Raw genomic sequence first — 22,765 nt, 5'->3', positions numbered from 1 at the left:
TTCATTGAATATGGGAAACTGATCTCTTTTATAGGAGCCCTGGGAATAGGGGGAGACAGTATATCAATTAAGGAAAGAGTCAGAAAAAAGGAGAATGAAGGGTGAAAGGGAAGGCCCAGAGAGGCAGGGGGGCTTGTAAGGAGACTTTTGGTGAACTTCTGATTTTTTAAGTAGGGCAAAGTAAGTTTCCAATTAAAAAAATAATAGTGGTTTTGGAAATGCTCAATTGATTTGTGAGCAGAACATCATAGTATTGTAAATGAATGTATAGGTATTATTATATGTGAACAACATATGTGTTCAATATTTAAGTATTTTTTTCTGTTCTGCCTTTAAAATTTTATAAATGCTCAATCATCACACCAGTTTTGTTGACATTTAGTATAGACAGAATGTTGCAGTGTTGTTAATTAACAATAACTGAGATCTGTCCTTTAGTCCTGCCATTAAAATATCAAAAATGTCTCATCAAGATGCAAATTCAGTTGATATGTAATTCATTGATCAAGAAATGTTTGTGTATGTACAACTCAGAATAAAGATTCCAGATCATACCTACCTTCTCACAAATAAAACTTGAACTCTTTATCTTCTCATTTTTGAAGGATTTTTGACTTCAAAATTTATCTAAATATTATACATAAGTAAAATAGGTATTGGCCACATTTATACATATGCAAATAATATTATTCAAAGAGGAGAATGACAGAGTTGCAAGATGCTTGCTTGTACAATCTAGTTTCTTTCAAAGCAAAAAAGTAGGGAGGGGAAATCAGAAAGCAAATACCAAGGACAGTATGAATTTCTTAAATCAACATCACTATATCCACAAGGCAGCAGCAAGAATGATCTGTGTGGAACAGGATCATTCAGCTGCCATCATCCACTTGTAGACGTAAACATTCAGGTTGCTTTTTATTCAGAAGCCTCTGAATTTTCCTACTCTTAGGCAGATCTGGAGATGAATTTTCATAAGCATCATTCTTCTTTTAACATGTATTTTTCGCGGCAATGTAATGACTCTAGGGGAAAAAAGATGACAAAACAAATGTTACTTTCAGAAATAAAGTGAAGATCTTCTGGTTCCATTCTACCATTAAGCAAAACAAAACAAAATTCAACTAGCTGTTTTGAGAGTCAAGCTGAAAAGATTGCATTGGTATGAATGTGCCTAAATAAGGGCTGGATGACTCTGACAATCATCAGCAGGGTCTGACAAAGTCATTAGGGCAGTAAATCCTTTTGCTGGCTTCCAATATGACAATTCTGGTGAATAACAGCTTTACACATGTACGAACTATTCTACTTCCTTCCAATGGGTCCAGCAAGTGAGTCAGACATTGGGCAAAGGTTTTGTATCCCTTTTCCTACATACTTGATTATGCCTTCACCTAATTATGTGGCACAAGTTAAAGGATCAAAGCACAGCTTTGTTGATAGTTTGCACATTTAGTTTTAGTTGATAGTTTGCAGACTTTGAATTTCTTCTAAACCAGAAAAGTCATACCTGCAAAGAATATTTGGTTGAAATCCCCATCTGTCTAATGAAAAGAAGTTCTAGTATTACTCTCTTGGTCTTCCACTTATTGACAGGGTGCATAATTGGGAATGGGCAGAGAAGGGAGTCTAGTACATGAAGAAAGAGCTGGACTGGAGAAGGGATGAGGATACACAGGTCAGCAAAATGAATATGGGACACCAATATTACTAGTATTATTTTAAGGTCAGACAACATCAAAGTTCCTAGTATCTCATTCATCTACAAGAAACCATGAAAAAATCTCCCCAGAGTCTGCACTGCACTGCACTGTCCTCCCGTTGTTCATTGATTTGCTCGAGCGGGCACCAGTAACATCTCACAACAAATTGTGAGACTTGTTACTGTTTTTGGCATATCGGATATACGTGATGGGTAGCTTGCGAGGCTTTGCCGTGCAGATGAGATATTCTCGGTAGCTTGCCGGGCTCTCCAAGAGGGGCGGAGGAATTGAACTCGGGCCGGTCATGTTGGCTGCATGCAAGACAAACACCCTACCCGCTGTGCTATCGCTCCAGCCAAGAGTAGGAAAAGAGAAAACTACTGTTTTATTTATTTTTTACAGGGGTCACATTGGGCATCACTCTGCCTCAGAGGTGGACTCTTTAGCAGACAATTGGTTCTTGGGGGCCAACAGGTCCTTGGTGATGGCGGATGTGGTGCCATGGATGGAACTTAGGGCCTTCTCTACTATTTATGTTTTTACTAGGAATATATGGTAATGACTTATTTGTGGGGGTAGGTGAGAGGTTGGGTTACATCCATTGGAATCTGGGGAATATTGCTGGCTTTGTGCTCAGGAGTGGCCCCTGACTGTAACTGCATGATCATATATAGTGCCAAGCATCGAACTGGGGTCTGCATGAAAGGCAAGTGCCTTAATCCTGCACTATCTCTGCATCAAAACCATTCATTTTATAATCAAAGATTTCATTAATAAATTTGAAGCTGGATGAAGTGTCAAATATCTTCATACACCCTCCCATCTTCTTATGGCTATTTGTTACGGCTCACTGTATGGTACCATATGCATGACTCATTATATAGTTATACTTACATATATATGACTCACAATATGGCACAATGTATAGTCAAATATACATGGTTCATTGTGTAGTACCATTCCCCCACATTAAAATTTTTTTTAAAAAATAAATAGTTATATTAAGTTTTTCTGTAAGTATTGGGTTTAAAAAATTTACATTCTATGTATCTACTTTGTGCTGAATGAAACACATATACATAGGTTAACAGTTACTAATGAGCAACTCAATTATCTCAATCGGTAAGGTAAAGGTAAAGGCCCTCCCGTCGATCGTCGATTTGCTCGAGCGGGCCCAGTAACGTCTCCATTGGAGACTTTGTTGTTACTGTGTTTGGCATATCGAATACTCTCGGTAGCATGCCGGGCTCTCCAAGAGGGGCGGAGGAATCGAACTCGGGTTGGCCATGTTGGCCGCTTGTAAGGCGAACGCCCTACCCGCTGTGCTATCGCTCCAGCGTATCTCAATTGAACTCAGATAAATTCAATTATCATTTAAAAAGTTTTACATTCTATGTATCTAATTTATGCTGAATGAAGGTATAGCAATAGGCTATCAGTTAGCCATAGGTTTTTAGTTGCTACTAATTAAGCTATACTCATAGAATTTTGTAGATACTACCAGCAAACTTCTTTCAATATAAATTTACGTTAAGAAAGGTATTTCACAAAGTTTAGTGTTTTACTTTGTTTTAATAAAAAAGGGCAGCAAAGTACATATAGCATAAAAGGGAATTCTTACTACACTGAAATACATTTATTACTTTCATAGATACTTTTGAAACACAAATTAAGCTCTACATAAACAATCTAATAAGCATTATATAATCCTAAAAGAAGGTATATAATGCAACCTACCTCCTTCCTTCCTTCCTTCCTTCCTTCCTTCCTTCCTTCCTTCCTTCCTTCCTTCCTTTTCTTTCCTGCCACACCCAGCTGTGCTCAGGGTTTACTTCTGACTCTGAACTCAGAGATAACTCCTAGTGGGGGTGGCAGGGCCATATGGAGTAAGTGTTGGCTGCGTGTCAGGAAAATGCCCTACTCACTGTACCATTGCTCGGGCTCCACTTCTTTATTTTTAATAATGGAGATGCTACTAAAATTTGTACTCATATTCTGATAAAATGCCTGCATTGGGTGATTACTTGATATAATAAAAAACCTAAAAAATAATGGTATGATTCCAAGTTTACTCTATAAATTATATTTGATAACTCTTGATTAACCATGATAGTAGAAAAGACCAATGGTACCCAAAATAAGATAATCCCAGAATAATTTAATTTGCTTTTGAAATACATTATGGGAACATTAGCCAAAGATTTACCTTTATAAACCTGTTTTACTTAGGTTTATAAAGATTTCCTGAGCACATCACAAAGAACCGCATAAGGAAATAATGCAGAACCTTGCTGGGTGGCGAAGGAAAGTAACTCAGGATTAAAACTCCACCAGAAACAGTGTTCAAAATGAATATCAAAAGGCTAAAAAACATACCTTTGCGGTTCATTTGTATATCATCTCACAACCAGAAGGGTAAAGGATGATGCTTTTTTTTTTTTTTTTTTTTTTGCTTTTTGGGTCACACCCGGCGATGCACAGGGGTTATTCCTGGCTCATGCACTCAGGAATTACTCCTGGCGGTGCTCGAGGGACCATACGGGATGCTGGGAATCGAACCCGGGTCGGCAGCGTGCAAGGCAAACACCCTACCCGCTGTGCTATCGCTCCAGCCCAGAATGATATTTTAAATAATGTTCTCTGTATTTATATTTTTCCACTTGATACTGACAAGGTGTCTTGTCAGTCTTGCCTATCTGATTGGGTAAATTCATACATTCTGATTAATCAAAGATTCTTTCAATAACACATTGATTTCACTCCTTGTAATGTGATGTATACTAATAGTAAATTGTGATATATGTAATTTTTCTCTGTAAGAGAGAAAACCTCAATTGACTCAGACTGTGATGGGTAAAAACATTTTCCTTACCTCTACACTTCTTTAAAGTTCAAAATAGCAGCGGTTCCCCAATTCAGAGGAAACTCAAACCAGAACAATATTCCAATTATTTTCTTGTTCTCTTTTCATTATTTCTAATCTTATTGTCTTGTAAATTCCAATTTCTCAAGAACTTAAACATGTTTTTCAAAGTCTTTTGAAAATTCTTCAGTCCCTTTATTAATGTCCTTGAAATCAACTGGTGATCACACCATCAGTGATAACCAAGTAAAGCACGAAGAAAAACAAATTAAAGGAGGTAAGTAGAAATTAAAAGTATGTATCTCAAAGTGCTGCAGCGATAGCACAGCGGGTAGGGCATTTGCCTTGTACGCGGATGACCCGGGTTTGATTCCTTAATCCCTTTCAAAGAGCCCGGCAAGCTACCAAGAGTATCCCACCCACCTGGCAGAGCCTGGCAAACTCCCCGTGGCGTATTCGATATGCCAAAAACAGTAACAAGTCTCACAAAGGAGACGTTAATGGTGCCTGCTCGAGCAAATTGATGAAGGAGGACAGTGCAGTGCTACAGTATCTCAAAGATGAACATATAATACTATATATGGTTAGCTTAACAATAGTAAGGTGTTATTTAGTTGAGCATTACCTCTGACAGTGCTCTGGGAGTGTAGAGAAGGATAATTCTCTATGACTTTACTAATTTCTAAGTGCTGCCTCTCCATGGTGAAAACTAACAACACTTCCTACTAGTCCAGTAATACCAGACTGTTGTAGTTTTCATGGAACATAAGATAAAATATTTTTCTCCCCACAGTAGCCACAGTTTTGTAGCAAAATAGCCAAGTGCTGTTTCTATCTTCTTAAAGGTCACTGAAATTGTTCCATAACTGCACTTCACTAATAGGCCATAGATCACATATGCACGCATGTGCATTCCATTCTTAATTATTTACATACAGACTATATGGGGATCAGGTACAAGTTTTTCATCTTCAGTGAGCTTCTCTACCCTCTCAAACATACACTTGAGTCACTTCACTAAGCTGCCTAGATACTTCACACAAAAAGAATGAGTTATGAAATTCATTCTAATATATACAGCCTCTAACTTTTAAGAGAGATATATTCCAAGCAAGCTTTCTTACTTAATTGAAATTCAGAAAAAAATTATCTCATGCAAACAATGTGACAAATTTTGGTTTATAGGTTGGTTTGTTTGTATAACAAATGAATATATAAACCTAAGCAGTCCCTGAACAGAAGTGCATTGACTATAGCCACTGCCACTTATAATACCACTTCAGTGGTGGGATACATTTGATATTTCATGATATAACTATGGAAAAATATCCTTTTTAGTCACAGCAATAGGAATAGTGACTCTGAAAGCAAGTATCTGGAATAGTTGGGAGCAGCATTGGCAATGAAAAGAGTTTTATTCTGGTATAAACTGAAACCACAATAAGGGGTCCTTCATGGGGTGAAGGAGTACCTGGGCTCTGAGGTTAAGAACACTGCTGGTATAATTTCCAAGCTAGAACAACAAATAATATTTGTCAGACTTTCAACGGCACTGTGGGGACACGTGTGAGTAATTTTTCAAGAACTTAGAGATAAAGACCTCATTAGCATTCTAAGTTTATATATATATACACATATATAAATGTTCTTAGTTATTCTAAATACATAAGTAGAAAATTAGTGACCAGAGAGAAGCAATTCTATAAATTGTAAAAACTAACTAAAATGATTTATAATTTATTGTGAATTGGATATTCAGTAAATCCAGAAAATCTGGCTAGCATCAGACATACTGTGCTCATTCCAAACATGAAAACAGCTTTAAATGTAGGCCTACTGGCCTCTGTATCAACAAGAGAGTAGGGAAGGCAGCACAGCCATGGCTTTGCAGAATAAAGAACCTTCCAAGGAAGACTGTTCCTGCAAGTTAAACTCAAGCAGATTATAAACTAGGATCTGGTAATACCTGAGGAAATACCATCTCCATGGGCTCTTGTGGGACATCCTTACTAGCTCATTTTAGCTATAGAGAAATCACAAAAGGGACATTTAAAAAAAATTTTAAATTAGGAACATAAGTTAAGCAAAAGGGACATCAATATGTGTACATTAACACAACTAGTGAAACCTGACAAATAAGAAGAGTGGAAGGAAACAAGGAGAATATAGCAGCAAATATCTCATTTCACTAAATAAATGTTTAAGTACAGCTTTATCACTAATTCTAAATTAAGTTACTGCCCAGAAATTGAAAGTGATCATTTCAAATAATAAAAATATAAAAGATGCTATATATCTACATTTAAAGACCTTTAAAATTTGTTTTTCAATTCTTAAGTTTATATTTCCTTAAGAAGATGGAAATAAGACCTGTAACTGCACAAAAATAATTAATGCAGTATTTGTAGAGAATATATTTTAAGTTCATACAGCAAAGGCCTTATCTTGGCAATATTATCAATTGCCTTAAAATTAGCAATTTGATAATTGTATAAAAGCTGAATGTGCTCAATGTATTCTTTTTATTATTATAAAAGATGGTATTTCAATCTCTCATTTCTCATTGTGTTAAAAACATTGTGTTCCACTAAAAGGTCCTTACCACGGACAAGCCAGGCGGCACTTCTCAGACAAAACAGGCTTTAATTAATCACTTTACAAAAGCCATTTTCCAACAACAGCCAATGACAGGTCTAGGCTATTTTTACAGAGTCTTAAAGTTTTTAAAACAAAGGTGCCAAACAAAATTTAATTTCAAAACAGGATTTTTTATATTCCAAGGTGAGGATTTGAGTTTCAAGGCATTTAAAAATCTACTTTTCTTTTAAAAAAGATAAATAAAATGTGATTTTCTGACTAACAAAAGCAGGTTTAATTCTGACACTGAATAAGGACACCCAATTCTACAGCACTTTGTTTTTCACCTGTTTCATTTTATCCTGATTTGACCACTGTGATGGTTTAGATTAAAATATCAGGTGTTATGCATATGAAAGAAGGTAAGATAATGCTGTAACTGGAAAATGTCAGAGGGTTATTATGAAAACCAAACACATCTAATTTATAAGAGAGGTATATTCCAAGTCTCCTTATTTAATTAAAATTCAGAACAAATTATCTCATAATGACCATCAGTGGAAGTTTACTAACTACACCTTTATCTCTTTCAATGTGCACAGACATTTGTGTTCATGAAAACATGAACGACTATCCTCAGGTCATATTTAAGACATTCAATTCCAGTTATAAGTAATTTTCTTTTTATATTTTAAGAGCTCTGACACTCTGACGAAGAATTCAATGTAATGAAAATCACTCAAGTTGATTCCCAGTTATGCTCTCAGTTAATTACCTACTATTTTGCTACTATCAAATTCAGGAACTTTTGCAATTTTCCTCAGTCATTGCCTGAAGAATAATTTTACACCAATAGAGTAAGTTTGAACATCTGATAAAAGCAAGAGATTCAACATCTCATTAAAGGGCCATGTGGTATGTCACCTAGATCACTAAACTTGAAATCAAGATGATTTTAAGCTTTGCCACTTACCTTTTTGACCACGTGAAAATTCTTAATACAGCCTTCAGATCCAGTACCTACTGTTCCCCAGTAAAATAATGAAGATGAATGTGCTTTGTAAATTATAGTTAGTATGCAATTGTAAAGCATTCCTTAAATCAACAGATTGACAATTTAAAAACAAACAAGCCCTTTATTCACAATACATAATATTCTTTGATTTTCCCTATACTGGATATTCTGACCTATTTTAACACAAAAAATTGGGTCTCATTCAAAAGTCAAGGGTTTATTCCAAACCAAAACAATTTTTCCCAATGACTATGGAGTATTTTGTTTCATGTATGTTAGTTAGGGAGAGGTAAAAAAAAAAGTATGAGATCTTGTTTGAGATTTTATGTATATGTGAAATTCTGCTTTGCTACATGTAAAGTCTTAGTCTTTGTTTAAAGAAGATGTTTTGCAGTGGTCAAAATGTTTACCCTGGAAACATAACTCAAAAATAGAATGAAGGCAAACAACTACTAATTGCTAACAACTTTAGATAACCTTAATTGAATTACTTCCTCTATTTCTTTATTATAGGTCAAATACCTTTACTGCAATCTTTCCATTTGTGTATGTGGTTACTGGGAAATACCTGCCATAAAGATGTACTATATTTATTATAATAAATACTTCATTCTAATAAATTATTATAATTTCAGCACAATTTGCTCTCAGTACCTATAAGTTATAGTAAGACCATTTCACAGCAGCATACTGAAAAGAATCAATCATGTTAAAAAGTCTCTAAAATTTCAAAAGGTAATTACTTCATATTTGAACCAATATTTTAATATAAAGTGCTATTTTAGCATTACTAATTGGGCTGACCAATTCTTTCAACACTCCTATAGCTGTCCCTTTCATCTTCCTAGCTATGGAATGGATAAATATAAGTGAGCTTTTCACTTTAAGTCTTTTCTAATTGAGTTTGATATCAGCTTCAGTAGTAAATTGACAAAACTACACATGTGCCAAGAATTAGGAGAAACCATATTCGAAAAATTACAATCTCCTACTGAAATCTAAATGTTTATAACTCATGTTTAAATTATGAAGATTTCACACTATAAAGTGTGAATATAAATAATATAAATAAATCATATAAATAATATTATTTATAAGACATTCAAGTCCAAGTTATATTTCTGGGTACTTTTTTAGTGATCTTGAGCAAATAGATTTTAAAGTAACTTATATGCAGTGTGATTTTAGCTATAGATTATTAATTTTGTTACATTAAAAAGCTGTCTCATTATATTAGGGACTCAGAGTATTTCATTTAAGTTATAAACATATTCCAAATATAATGTTACCAACTGTGAATGATCATGAAAACAATTTGAAATAGAAGTAAAAGCTAAATGAAAACTGGGATTTGAGGATAGAAAATTTTCGTTTGGCTTCACAATTCTAAATGTTATATTAGTAACAATTAACAGTTGCATAACTATTTCATATATCTTATGGAAACTAAGTGACACTTTTCTTAAAATTACCATTTGAAATATATAACTACTAATAAAGACTGTCTTTTTTCATTTGTCAAAGCATTTTTATTCCAATGTGATCTTAAACAGTTGTTAAATCCAATAGTGGAGATCAGAAACAGATGAAATTTTTTCTTTAGTTTTGTGGACCAATAATGAACAGAATTATCTAGCCTGTTCTTCACACTTCACAAACATTTAAACACATCAATTAACATTAAATAGTAATAAAACTAATTTCCTGTATTAAGTTCTTTGTATACATTATTCCTTCTATATATCCCAGCAAATTATGTAACTATCACCCTCAGGACCAATTATTTTAGAAGAAATGAAGTCATTACTCCGTTGAAATTTTATTTCACTGTCAATCTAGTGATAAAATAAAAATATTCTGTATTTGAAAGTGCATAAAAGTTCTAAGATGCTTTCATATTCATTCTGTTTCAATCTAAGCATATACCTCCCTATGATATACAGCTTTCTTGTTGAAGTCATGAAATAAAGTTAAGAAATTTCTCATTAGAGAATACAAAAATTTCAAAATAACTTTAAAGTCATTTGATGCAATTTATAAATGAACATTTTATGCTGAAATGATAACTGTATCCAGAAATTTTTGGGAAGTCAGCAAAGACAGTTCACTAAATTTAAAGCTTGCCTAAAATTACATTAGAAAGAATAGACAAATGTTTACAAAAATGTGTCCTTTAGACCACATAGTTATGGATTTTCCCTACTTGAATATTATGAAAGACAACTTAAGCAGTTAGGCTCAAACAATAGTCAGAGAAAATTTTTCAGGTGTACTGTATAGAATAAATTCAAGCTCTTTCTGAAAAGCTGGCTATGAATAAAATTCTTAGAAAGAGAATAGCATGTTTCAAATGCATGCTTCTTTCTGGTAGTAGTTGTGAGTGTGTGTGGGGTTGTGTGTGTGTGTGAGTGTGTGTGTGTGTGTGCTGGTGTTGAGAGGAATCTGTTTAAAGGAGATCTGAATTGAATCTTTTGGCAAGCCTTTTGTCGTTTTAATGATCACTCTCTAATGTGTCTGGGCTGTAAATGTGAGGTTTTTTCATGGCAAGTTTTCTATAGCAGGGGGGAGAAAAGAGATGGGGTTCCACACCTGCAATAAATAGGGAGCTTGTTACGTGACTGTTGTGATCAGTCCCCGACTTGTTCTGCCTGATCAAGCACAGTGGGCAGAGATCCAATCACAAAAGCATTCCACAAAGCAAGCAAAGCAAAAATCTTCACTAAACTGACTACTGGAATGAAAACTGCTCGGATCCGTCCATTCCCTTCACTGTGAAAGAAGCACATTCTACTTAAAAGAGAGAAGGCAGTTGAGATTATTTAGACATCAGCTTCCAACATCATTTCTTGAGAATGTCTCCAGTCATTTACAACATTACACAATATATACAGTAGATTTACTCATAGATTTCTAAGTCTGACATCTCTTACTCTTCCTAATTTCTTCTTTTGGAAAAGTAATCCTTTAAAAAAAAACAAAAAAAAAAACTTCTACTGTTCCACGGTAGGCTGCCCCTGAGGGTCAGGTCTTCCTCAAGCCTTATTATCTTGCTTTACTGGATTTCCAATTAGATATTTTAAATGCTTTTTAAACTTTTCAAACAATATCCATACCCATTATCGAGTTGTCACCATACCCTCTTTGGGGGGAGTTACATGAAGAAAATGAGGTACTGCGAAGGTGACTTGCCTGTCACTACTAGTGACAGAGGAAAGCCACACTCAAGGTTTCTGGCAATTTATCCTGTGTAGAAACAAAACACATCAACATACACGCACAAAAAAACACATTCCAAAACCAAAATATCTCTTTTTTAAAATTACAAATTCTTTCGGATTATTTATGTGTTGTTCCTTCTAGGCATTCCTGCTAACAACTGCGATTCAACCTTCTGGGTAAAACAAGGCAAACTAGCATAACAATGACTGCTTCTTAAACAGTAACTTTCAGAGGACAAAACATTCCCCCCTATGCCTCCAAATGTTAATAGATGGTTTATTTACTGCTTAATTCGGGCAAGTAAATGGGACCATTTGTAGAAAAGCAACTTCCACTGGTTCACTTGAAAACGAGCTGATGGGATTTGATTTTGGATAGGTTGTTTACAAAAATCATTCAGTGTTAAGAAAAGACATTATTCAAAAGCATGCTCTTGCTACTGATTCCCTAGTTTTAATCCCTGAGTCCTAAAAGTAGCACCAAATCATAATCCATCATTTCCAGAGAAATACACTTATGATTCGATTAAAACTGTAAGTTTTGGAAAGATCACAAAGCATTGTACAAACAACTGAAGTGTATTGTACTCCCCCATGCCATACAAGCACCAGTTAATAAATGATTAGCCCAATGTAAACAGAACTAAGCACAAATTCACTAAGACATAACTACTACCTGGATATAAATTAATTCTAAAATCACCAACCTCTTTAAGGTGCGTCAGACTCCTCGTTGTCAGCCCTGGAAAAGTCCATTCTCACGTAGGTACTGTCGTCGTCGTCAGAATCATCTCGCTCCGGGGGTCTCGGCACCCGGCGGCGGGGAGGCGGTACGGGGGGAGCAGCAGCTGCGGCAGCCGCCCCGCGGGCCCCATTCTCACCTCCAGCAAGGGCTTCAAATGGATTTGGGGCCCTTCGGTTCGGACCACCAGCAATTTCTTGGGCCCCTCTCTCAGCTTCTGCACCTGCACCGTTAGCAACAAGTTGGAACCAGCGGGCGGGGGCGGAGTCTACCCCAAAGCCCGCAGCTGCAGAGCCGACTGCTGGGGCGGCGGCTAGCGCAGAGGCGGCAGCTAGTGCAGGGCCCATGGCTAAAGTCGGCGCAGCAGCAGAGGCCGAGGGGTTTCCCTCCAGGCTGTCCGCTGGGAAAGCCGAAGCGGCGGCTCTAGCGGAGGCAGAACTTTGCGAGCGACTTGGTGCGCTTCTTCTCTCTTGCTCTTCCTCCTGCCTCAGCCGAGCTACAGGTGGTGGCTCTGAGCACCGGCTCGGGGAGAGAGAGATGTCCATACAGCACTCGGAAAATGGATCGACCACGTAGATTCGACCTGTTTCAGCATCGTAGCGAAAGGCACTGTCAGCAAAAGGTGCCGAAGATGCCATTGCCGGGCTAAACCTCACTTCAATGTATTCACCCTCTCCTACACTAACGATGCCACCTGTAGCACTGGGGCGAAGTGGCCACCTTGCAAAGTCCAGAGAGAAGAGGTTGGCACCCGGAATGGCCCTTAAAAGGTCTGAGAGATTTTCTTGGCTCAGAAATGGCACTCTCAACTGAATATTTATGTAATGAGAAAAGGAGTATTCTCTGGGGTCAGCAAGGATGCCCCGAGTATCTGCCTGTCCTTGACCAAAGGGAACTGACGAATGGCTAGCTCTTTCAGTGAAGTCAATGTTGACGTAGACAGAAGCACTGTCATTTTCTCTCTGATCATGTGTGGGCTTTTGCGAACTGGGCTCAATTGTATTTCCCTTCTTAATAAAAGCAAGCTGGTCAGGTTTGTTAGCTTTGCCCTGGAAGGGAATATCAACCAAAGACTGTGAAAATGATCCCCCATCTCCAGGCTCGGAGAAGGACCCCTCAACTGAAGGCTTTGAGACTGTATCTTTGGGGCTGCCCCATTCAGGTGAGCCTTCTTTGTCCAGACCCATCCCCAGGAATTTTCTGGTTAACATTGGGACATACTCACTGTGGTCCATCTGTCCTAATGGGGAGGTCTGAGAAGGAGTTGGCAGAGAGAAGTAGGAGCTCCAACTTTTGGAGGAAGAACCGCCCTGAGGACTTGGAGGGTTTTTGGGAATTGCACCAGCTCCAGGAGCCATAAACATATAGTCACTGTCACTGTCATTGTCCTTTGACTCATCTTTCTTATCAGGCCCGGGTGCTTTGGGAGGACTTGGTGCAGCTGGTGGGCTCACTCTGGGAAACATCATCATGTACCCTCTTGAATCTTCAAAAGGGGATCGAGAGTGGCGTGATTTTGAGGCAGCAGGGTGTCGAGGGGCCATTGGCATATAGTCACTGGAGCTGGCAAGAGGGAAAGCCACCCCAGGTCTCATTGGCACATAGGGGTCATCCTCCTCTTCATCAAAAGCTCTGGCTCTGTGAAGACCCCGAGCTCCACCTTCTGGGAGCCCTTTCTCTTTAACTTCTTTGACTTCTTTACGTTCTTTTGTGGCACTTCGGTCAGCACAAAAATAAAGTCGGAACCTTCCTCCAGCCCTTCCCTTTGCTCCACCTGCTGGTGTGGGTGGGGGCGGGGGTGGGGGTGGCAGCGGAATTCGATGTTGCTTGCTTTGGGTTAATTTGCCAAAGTAGGATCTTTTCTTCAGAGATTTCCCCTGATCACCACTGCCACCAGATACCTTCCCACTTCCAGAACCTTTTTCCCCACCAGAGATTTTACCACTGCAAGACCCAGGACCATCGCGGGGCCCCTGGCCACTCCCTGAGTCACGGCCACCTCCAGCTCCCTGTCCACCGCCTGAGCCATGGCCACCTGCTGTGCCCTGACCACGTCCTGAACACTGGTTTCCTCCTGCACCCTGGCCTCCTGAACTCTGGCCACTAGAGCCCTGGCTGCCACTTGCACCCTGGCTGCCACTTGAGCCCTGGCCACCTCCGGAGCCCTTTCCTCCTCCAGAGCACTGATTTCCTCCTGGACTCTGTCCACAGGGGCCCTGGCCGTCTCCGGATCCTCGGCCATTTCCTGAGCCCCATTTTCTCATGGGCATATAGTCGCCTTCATTGCTTTCCAGCTCCTCTTTGCCCTGAGGCTCGCCTTCTTCCCCAGAGTTACCAGGGCTGGAACCTGATCTGTTAGAAGCCGGGCGAGCTCCATCACTGGGAGCTTCAGCAGGTTGCACTGCACCCGCAGGACTCAGCGTAAAGCGGCGGTAGCAGCTGGCGGGCAAGGAAGCAGCTCTTCTCGCCCTGCGGGCTCTGGGCAGGTGGGGCAGTTGTGGCCGTCCTCGCCTGGCCTGGGGCACAGCAACATTGGGTGATTGATTGCGGCGGGTGAGTAGGCTTTCGTCGTCTTCCCGGTCCCTGATGGCCCTGAGGTGGTAAAACTGCTCAAAGCGGGACCTACGGAACCAGCCGCCCGGCTCCCCGGGCCGCTTGTCTAGCTGCCTCCTAGTGGACAGCAGAGTTAACAGGTGGGCGCCGATGGTGAAGGTGTAGCCGCGGCAGCGGGCTCTGTATTCCTCTGCGCACAGGGCTCTCATCTTTAAAAGAAACAGCTCGTGCATGTTTCGAGCTACTACGCGGTCATCGACCTGCATCCAGAGCTCCCCCGGACCGATGACGGTGGACCTGCCGACTTCTAAGAAGAAATACTGCTCCGTGTGCCCACAGCGACGGATGCTCAGGAGCTGGACGACCACGCTGGCCACCTCGGCATTCAGCCTCACGAACACGACCTCCTCGTCGGTCAGGCACAGCCGGAACACGCCGCTCAGCTCTTTGCGGTGCCCCAGGCCCCTGGGTTTGACCACTACCTGCCACACATCTCTGTAGAAGGGTGGCTCGGCCACCGTTGCGACCGCCCTCTCGTCGTCCCCTTCTGCCACCGGTCGGGCGCTGGGCGTGCCGCGGCGGCGGCGCTTACTCTCGAGGATGAGGCGGCTGAGCAGCAAGTACCAGCTCCCCTGTTCTGACTCGTTCTCGGCGACCAGGGCGAAGTACTCATCCTGGGTGAAGAGGGCGATGAGGTACCGGTAGCGGGCATCGGCTCTCTGGCTCACCGAGAAGCACTGGTGCAAGGTGATCACGCGCCGCGGCGGGATGAGATCCGGAACCTCGGCGGCGCCCGAAGCGGTCGCCGCGGCTGCAGCCGCCGCCGCGCGGACACTGTCGCGGAACTTCCTGGCGTTTTCATAGTATTCGAGCCGCGCCGGGGCTCCGGCCGTCTCGAGTCTGAGCACGAAGTAGCGCCGATGCCCGCGCTTCTTCCTCAGGTAGCCACGCTTGCAGACTTCGTCCCCGACGGGGAGGTCTTCCTCCTCGGACTCGGAGTCGGACCGAGAGCCAGCGGCCGCGGAGCGCCACATGGCTCCCGGACAAGACGACCCGGTCCCAATGAGTGCGGTCGGAGGGGCCGAGGGTAGAAGCGGGGTGGTCGCCACCGCAGCGCGAGCCGCCGCAGTCGCTGTCGCTGCCGCTGCCGCCCTCGGTCTCCCGGTCGCTCGGTCTCGAGCGGAGGAGCGGCTCGCCATGGTGCTGCACGACGGTTTTAAGGTGAGCGAGGGGAGGGGGCGCGGGGACGAGAGGGCGGGGACGAGTGGGCGGGGACGAGGCCGTCCAGCGCGGTCCCGCCCGCCGCGGCGCCCACCCCCCCCCCCCACCAGTCGCGGCCTGCGCCCCCGCCCACCGCACTCCTGGAGCCGCGGGCAAAACAACACGTGACCGCCGCCTCACGCGGCGGCCACAGCAGCTCGGGCTACCGGCGCGGCGGAGGGGCGCGGGGAGCGGCGGGCCGAGGTGTGCGGGGGCGGGGCGGCGCGCGGCCGCGACTCCTCCCCGCGCGGACGGGAGCGGGCAGTGCTGTGCGGCCCAGTCCTTCCCGCGGGGTCGGCCCCGAGGGCACGAGGGGGTGAAAGAGCCAGCGCGGCCGAGAATGGGGCCGAGAAGGGTTCTGAGCCGCAGTCGGCTCCGGCAGGGGGTTTCCACAGACTCCCCAGGCAAGAGGGGAAGGGAGGGGCCAAGCGCGACTCCCGCGCTATTGGGGGGCTGGGGGGGGGCGGGCGGGCCGGCGCTGTGGCTGGCGGGCGGGTTTGTTTATTTGGGATGGGGGAGCCAGGTGAAACTGTGGCGCCGTTTTCATTGGTTGAGACAAGCCAGTGGGCGGGTCTGACAGGAAGGCGGACCCAAGTTAATTGGTTGGGGAGGGGGCTGGAGGGGAAGGAGGGGCCGAGGGGGGCGTGGCTTGGGACCCGGAGCGAGCTCTGCAGCCTGGGGTCGCGCACTGGGGCAGTAAACAACCCGCTCGCCTGCCTGTAGTTTTCAGGGTAGTGATGTACTCGGGCGAAATTCTCGAGCCCCGGTAACCCGAGACTGAGCCCAGACTCCCCTCTTTTTCTCTCTGTTCCTTACGGACGTTCTCTGTTGCTGTCACAGTCAGATCTACTTGCTCGTGCTAAGTCCAGAAGCCGAGTGCGTCGGGAGAAGCACGGTGCCCTGCTGAAAACGTGTTAAGAGCCAGAGCCCTCAGATCTGCCGCCCACTGAGTCGCAGACTTCCAAGCCTGCTCCAGCCTTGACAAAAGCCGCGACTCTGAGCATCCAAATGACAGTGATGCCTTCTAAATGAACCGAAACGTAACCACAGCGCATTTCTAGTCCACGAAACGCAGGTTGGATAAAGATGGTGTTTCTGTCTTTTTGATTAATGACGGCTGTGGACGCATAAACTTGGGGACTGCAAAGTATATAGTCGTTTTGGAAACAGTGACTCCCTCCCTATTGAAATACCCCAGGGTTGAGCAGTCCAGATATTTCTCCGTATGGAAAGCTTTGAAAAGCGCCTTTGAGAGAATTTCTGAATAACGTTAAGTTTCCCTTTCCCTGAGCGAGACCAAAAACTTTAGAAAAAGGAAAGCTCAGAATCAGAACAAAGGAGAATACCGAATACATTATCCTAGAGTATATTTCACATCCATCGCGTCAAGAAAATAGGGTTTTTTCTATTTTCTTTGTACTACAACTTGACACCAGAAGAACAAAAATGATTGCCTCCCCTCTTTCAGGAAACAAAACTAAACAGCTGGAGTGAGAGTTTAACTGCAACCTCCTTAGATCTCTTTAATCTCTATCTCTGTCTCTGTCTCTGTGTGTACCTCTGCCACTCTCCATACTGACCCCCTCTTATCCCTTCCTCCTCTCATTTGTATTTTAGTAGGATTTTAGTTTTCTAGGTGTGGAGTTGGGACGATATTACATGGAATTCGCTAAGGAATGGCCCTGATTTTGAAGGATAATCTGGCAGCTGTTGGGGGTGTGTGTGCTGTGTTGGGGAACATGGTATTTCTATTTAAAAGAATGGAATGTTGGTTCATCGCCCTATCTGGGGTAGATGCTGCGAAGGGTATTATTTGTAAAACTTTAAGTTTTCTAGGCAGCGTATACACCATAAAAATACACCGTAACCCACCCTCTACAATTTTGTACTTTGTTAGAAACAGAATACATAAATTTGCATGAGCACTCTTTTTTATGTTTCCAGGGGGAAGAAAGAAATTGGTTTTGTTCATCCCTGAAATACTAGGAAAAATCATTCACATTCTCTCTGCTGCCTCTGGTTTATAATCACAGCATATTTACAGGTGATAGGAGAAGCAGTGGTTTCAAAAGGGGCTGGAGGCAGAGCGAGTATGGAATCTGAGAGCCCTGATCGAGAGCTAAAACCTACATATTAGCTGCCTAGTCACATATATAGATGAGTCCTTATACTTATAACCCAAATTATAATGGATAAAAATGAGATTTTATGATAGATATTATATTTCATTATTTCCAAGCACAGACTTTTGCTTTAGCTAGAAATGTTTTGAAGATAAGATGATGCATTTGAAAGGGCGTCAGAAATAAACATTTTAAAAATTATTTTTAAAAGAGTGAGCTTCATGTCAGAAAATTTGAAAATACTGAAAAACAGTAACTAATAATTGCTCTGTCTTTATGGAGATTTTTTTTTTGGAATGGTAGACGTACAACGTTTGTAGATTTGTATCTTGTTATTTTTCCCTTAACATGACACCATGAAATTTCTTTATATTATTATGTATTACTTCAAACATGGAAATGCAACAAAATATTCTAAGCAGTTAATGTGTTTTAATAATGTAGTTAGTCAATGTTCTATATTTAGGTATTTGGATATGTTTTACTTTTTTGCATATTATAAAAAGTACTTCAGTGGGCATCTTATATATTTTATTTCATACTGGAAATTAGTAAATTATAGTGAAAACTGAGGTGTGGAATTGCTGGATTAAAAGACATGAACATTTGTGATACTATTTAAAAAATAATATATCTGTTTACCCTTTTGCTACACAGATTGCCATAGTTGGTCATTCTTATATTTTTAAAAATTACTGAAAATACAGGTAAATGATACTTCACTTAATAGATGATAAACTGGAATATTTATATATTTGAAAATGTATTATCTCCTGTAAAGTATATTTTAAGTTCTTTAGTATATCTGTAAGAGTCTTGGTGATTTTATTTCTTATTATGTGATGTGTATGCATAACAAAATATTAGAAACTTTGTTATATTTTATGCAGTTTGTTTCCCGTTAATTGATGCAATTTAGTGAGAAATAACACATTTAAATAGGTTCTCTTCTAACGTGAAATTTGGTGTGATGAAGTTTGCAGTGAAGTTTAGAGGGAACTATTGATATAGACAAGTGCCATAATCATTTCTAATCTTATTTTAAATGATTTTATTAATTTAAGTTTATCTGGTCCTTTAAAGAGAAAAGTAAGCTCTTTTCATGTTTAGCAGCTAGAAGACAATATATAAAATTATTAAGTTGGAAACCACTGGGACTGATTAATGTTTGTGAAAAAAATATAGAGACTATTAAAATGCTAATTATTTGCATCAAAACTATATTATCTGGATGCAATAAAATTTGAGATATTGTAGGATATTTCATAGAGGTATTGGGTAATATTAATACATGTAATTGGGTAATATTAATACAAACAGGGAGAACACATGACTAGAATGTTTCCTTTATATCAATCAATTAAACTTCACGTTTAAAAGTTGTTCTAAGAGTTAAGCTCTCTGAAAGAGACCATCATTATTGAATCGCACCAGATGCTGCAGATTGTCTGACATATATTTAAACTTTCTACTTCCTTGGACAACTTAATGATATAGAATAGTTGTTTAGTTTAGGTCAGGTTTCCATAGGCAAAATAAAGCAGAGGGACACAGCAGACATCTAGATAGTTCAAGCAAAAAGTAGGGACTTTGTTTTTGGCCTAAACTCACCAGATGGTTTGTTTTACTATACTATTCTCCTAAAATTCCTGCATCTTAATTTTTGGTGTTCATATTTAGGACACGTTACCTCCAAAAGTTGCACTTGATTTTGATATCCAGGTATAATTTCGGTAAAGTTTGAACCCAAGATTCCCAAATAAGTATTTTTTAAACAACAGACATGTAACAAAACCTACACTATTTCTAATTTTTTTTTTCATCTTGGCTGAAAAGAAAATTCAACTATTTCAGCTTTTTTTTCCTAAAAAATAGGAAAATGGATAAACATAGCCAAGGTATTAAAGTTGTTTCTATCTAATGAAGAAATATGCCCTATGGGATTTGTCTTTTAAGAGGAATTTCCTGTAAATTCTGTCTTAAGAAAGTAGTTGTTTGAATTGAGTAGTCAGTAGTAATATAAAAACATCTGCTATTTCCTTCACATGAAAGATTTTGATGTGTAGTAAAATAAAAATGTTTAAGTGTCAGTTTGCTTAGCTTAAAAACAAAATTATTGCATAAAATACGAAGCTTTTTTCAAGAGAACAAATCCTAAGAGGAAAAAGTAATCAATATTAAACCTCTAATATTCTTCTCCAATACATTGTTTTTAAAGTATTAAGTCTACAGTCTTTGTAAGCTAATATTCAATTATGAAATTGTTAAAAGGTATTGCTATCCCCTATGAGTTAAAATGATGTTAGTGGTGATAATTTGTTCTCTGTTTGGACATAAATAAAATCATGCATGATAAATGCTCTTTTATAAATTATGCAGGAATAAGAATGCCCTGTGATTTGTTGCTGTGGCTACTGTTTGAAGATGATAGCTTTGCATCTCAGCTTCCTTACTTTTGTGCTCCAAACCTGTGCTAAAACCACCATGAAATGCCTGACTGCTGCACATAGAAAAGGTCTGTTTGCTGCTTTTGTTTCCTTGCAGCCTGTTGCTAAATTAATTAGAGAAAATACATGGTTTAATTAGGCTCCAAAAGCTTTCCTGTTATCTTAGGAGTCAACTAAAATTAACTCAGTGAAAAATTCAGCACTTCTTCCCACCTTCAAAACATAAAAAAAAACTTTAATATGGAAATTAAATAAACACCTGAACAATGAAATCTAGCATATTTCATATGACATCCAATCATTTCATACCACTTATGATTTCTATCTTAGCATTAGTGAATAAAAATGTACCTTACTGGGGCTGGAGTGGTAGTACAGCGAGTAGGGAGTTTGCCTTGCAAGCGGCCGACCTGGGTTCGATTCCCAAAATCCCATATGGTCCCCTGAGCACCACCAGGAGTAATTACTGAGTGCAGAGCTGGAGTAATCCCTGTGCATTGCCAAGTGTGATGCAAAAAATAAATGTACCTTATCTTTTAGATACCACACTTATTATTAGTCTTATTATTAGTGTCAAATAACTAACTATTCATAATGCTTTGTCTTCAAAAATTAGTCTTTAATTTTGTAAATTAAATACTCTTATTGCATTGTTAAATTTGGCATTTAAATTATTTTAGGTTATAAACATGTTTTCTTTGCTTGAAAAATCATCCTTTTATATGTAATTTATTTATTTATTGTATTTATCAGGTATTATTTTTGTCATTGATTCTTTTTATCAGTTCCTCATATGTCCCTACCAGAGTCAGATAGAACTGTTGTTTTTCTTTATTATCTTTTAGGTTTATGGCCAACACCTGGCAGTGCTCAGGGGCTACTCCTGGCTCTTAGTTCAAGGGTCACTTCTGCCATCCCTTGGAAGACCACATGAAGTTCCAGGGATTTAACTGGTGTCCTTGCCACATGTAAGGCAAGTTTCTTAATCCCTGTTCTATTCCTCTCATCCATCGAGAACTTTATTTTATTCACAGTAACTGTCCTGGTCCATGCACTAATAATCAACTCTTCCCAGAATACTGAAGTGCTCTTAACCTGGGTTTACCCTATTTTAGTTTCCATATTGGCAGCAAGATATTTTTCCCATATGTGTTACTATTGTCATGCTATCTCCTGAAAAGGGTTCCAAAGCCCTTGATCCCTTTCTTTGTTATATCAAAACTTAAATCCCAGTATATAAACTTCTTTCTTTCCAGTTAACACTACATCTAGCTATTTTGACATGCTTTCTGTACAGCCTATTCTTTCAAATTCACCTCCCATTCTATTAAAATATATCCTCATTTCCCAGCCTTCCAGTTAGATTGTTTTCTCTTAATACATTCTGTATTTGACTTAACCATCAACACCATAAAACCATTGTACGGCACCATGGCAAGCTGCTCCTTCGCTCAAGACTGAGCCACTGGAAGACCGAGGTTATTTCTCAGGTATAAACGTTCTTCCTTTTCACTAGTTAATACCCATTATCTTCTTCAAAACTAAGCTCATGTTCACTCAGAAAAGCTTCCCTCACTCACATAATCTCACAAATATGGCTTGATTCTCCAAAACATTGTATAGAGATAGAGCTTTAGATGGTATTTATTAATAGTCATTATTAAATTATTAAATGGTATAATTACTAAATGGTAACCATTGTTAAAATGGTATTTTTCTATATTTATGAAATACTAATTCTCTTGACCTAATTCCCCAACCCTACAAGTGTTCTTATCCACCTAACTGTCCTGATCACTCTAACCACTTCCTCAGACCTGTCACCTCTTTCACCATCCAGCCACTACAAGATTAGCTACTGGTACATTAAGTATTTTTGTAGATCCACAACTTTCCTAAACCCTGACTGACATAAATTCCAATAAGTTGGTTTGGGCTACATAGATGATTAAAGTAGTTGAAATTATTGCTTATAACTATAATTAATTGTTGCATTGGGAACACGGAACTAGAATATAAATTTCAAGAGAACCTGGACTTTGCCGTACTCATCTTTTCATCACTAATGCATAGTATACTGACTAGCAATCACGAATATCAAGGGAGACAATAAGGAAACAAGGAAGAAAAAGAAAAAGGGAGGATAAATAAATGTTCATGACTGTTTTAAATAGCTAATATAGATTACCTCATCTTGTAGATTATTTTCAACGGTGTCTAAAAACTACCTGACTGATTGCAAATCTTGGTGATTCCTGCCTAACACA

The 22,765-nt window shown here is 40.1% G+C and overlaps 1 protein-coding gene and 1 long non-coding RNA gene across 2 annotated transcripts; one reads left to right on the top strand and one right to left on the bottom strand.

Annotated features, from left to right (window-relative positions):
- Window positions 1–344: 344 nt before the first annotated feature.
- Window positions 345–15,867, bottom strand: IRS4 (insulin receptor substrate 4). The gene is made up of 2 exons (XM_056125810.1): window positions 12,081–15,867; window positions 345–1,022 (listed from the first exon to the last, which is right to left on the bottom strand). The coding sequence occupies exon 1, from the start codon at window positions 15,865–15,867 to the stop codon at window positions 12,085–12,087; it is 3,783 nt and encodes a 1,260-aa protein (XP_055981785.1). The 3' UTR covers window positions 345–1,022; window positions 12,081–12,084.
- A 939-nt stretch (window positions 15,868–16,806) lies between these two features.
- Window positions 16,807–21,422, top strand: LOC130034276 (uncharacterized). The gene is made up of 3 exons (XR_008794066.1): window positions 16,807–17,003; window positions 20,431–20,566; window positions 21,344–21,422. It is a non-coding gene; the product is annotated as an uncharacterized LOC130034276 (long non-coding RNA).
- Window positions 21,423–22,765: the final 1,343 nt, after the last annotated feature.

This window comes from Sorex fumeus, unplaced genomic scaffold, assembly GCF_029834395.1.
Source record: "Sorex fumeus unplaced genomic scaffold, SorFum_2.1 ptg000058l, whole genome shotgun sequence".
Lineage (NCBI taxonomy): Eukaryota > Metazoa > Chordata > Mammalia > Eulipotyphla > Soricidae > Sorex > Sorex fumeus.
The sequence above is the reverse complement of the archived record's forward strand: the minus strand, read 5'-3'. Positions and strand labels throughout refer to the sequence as shown.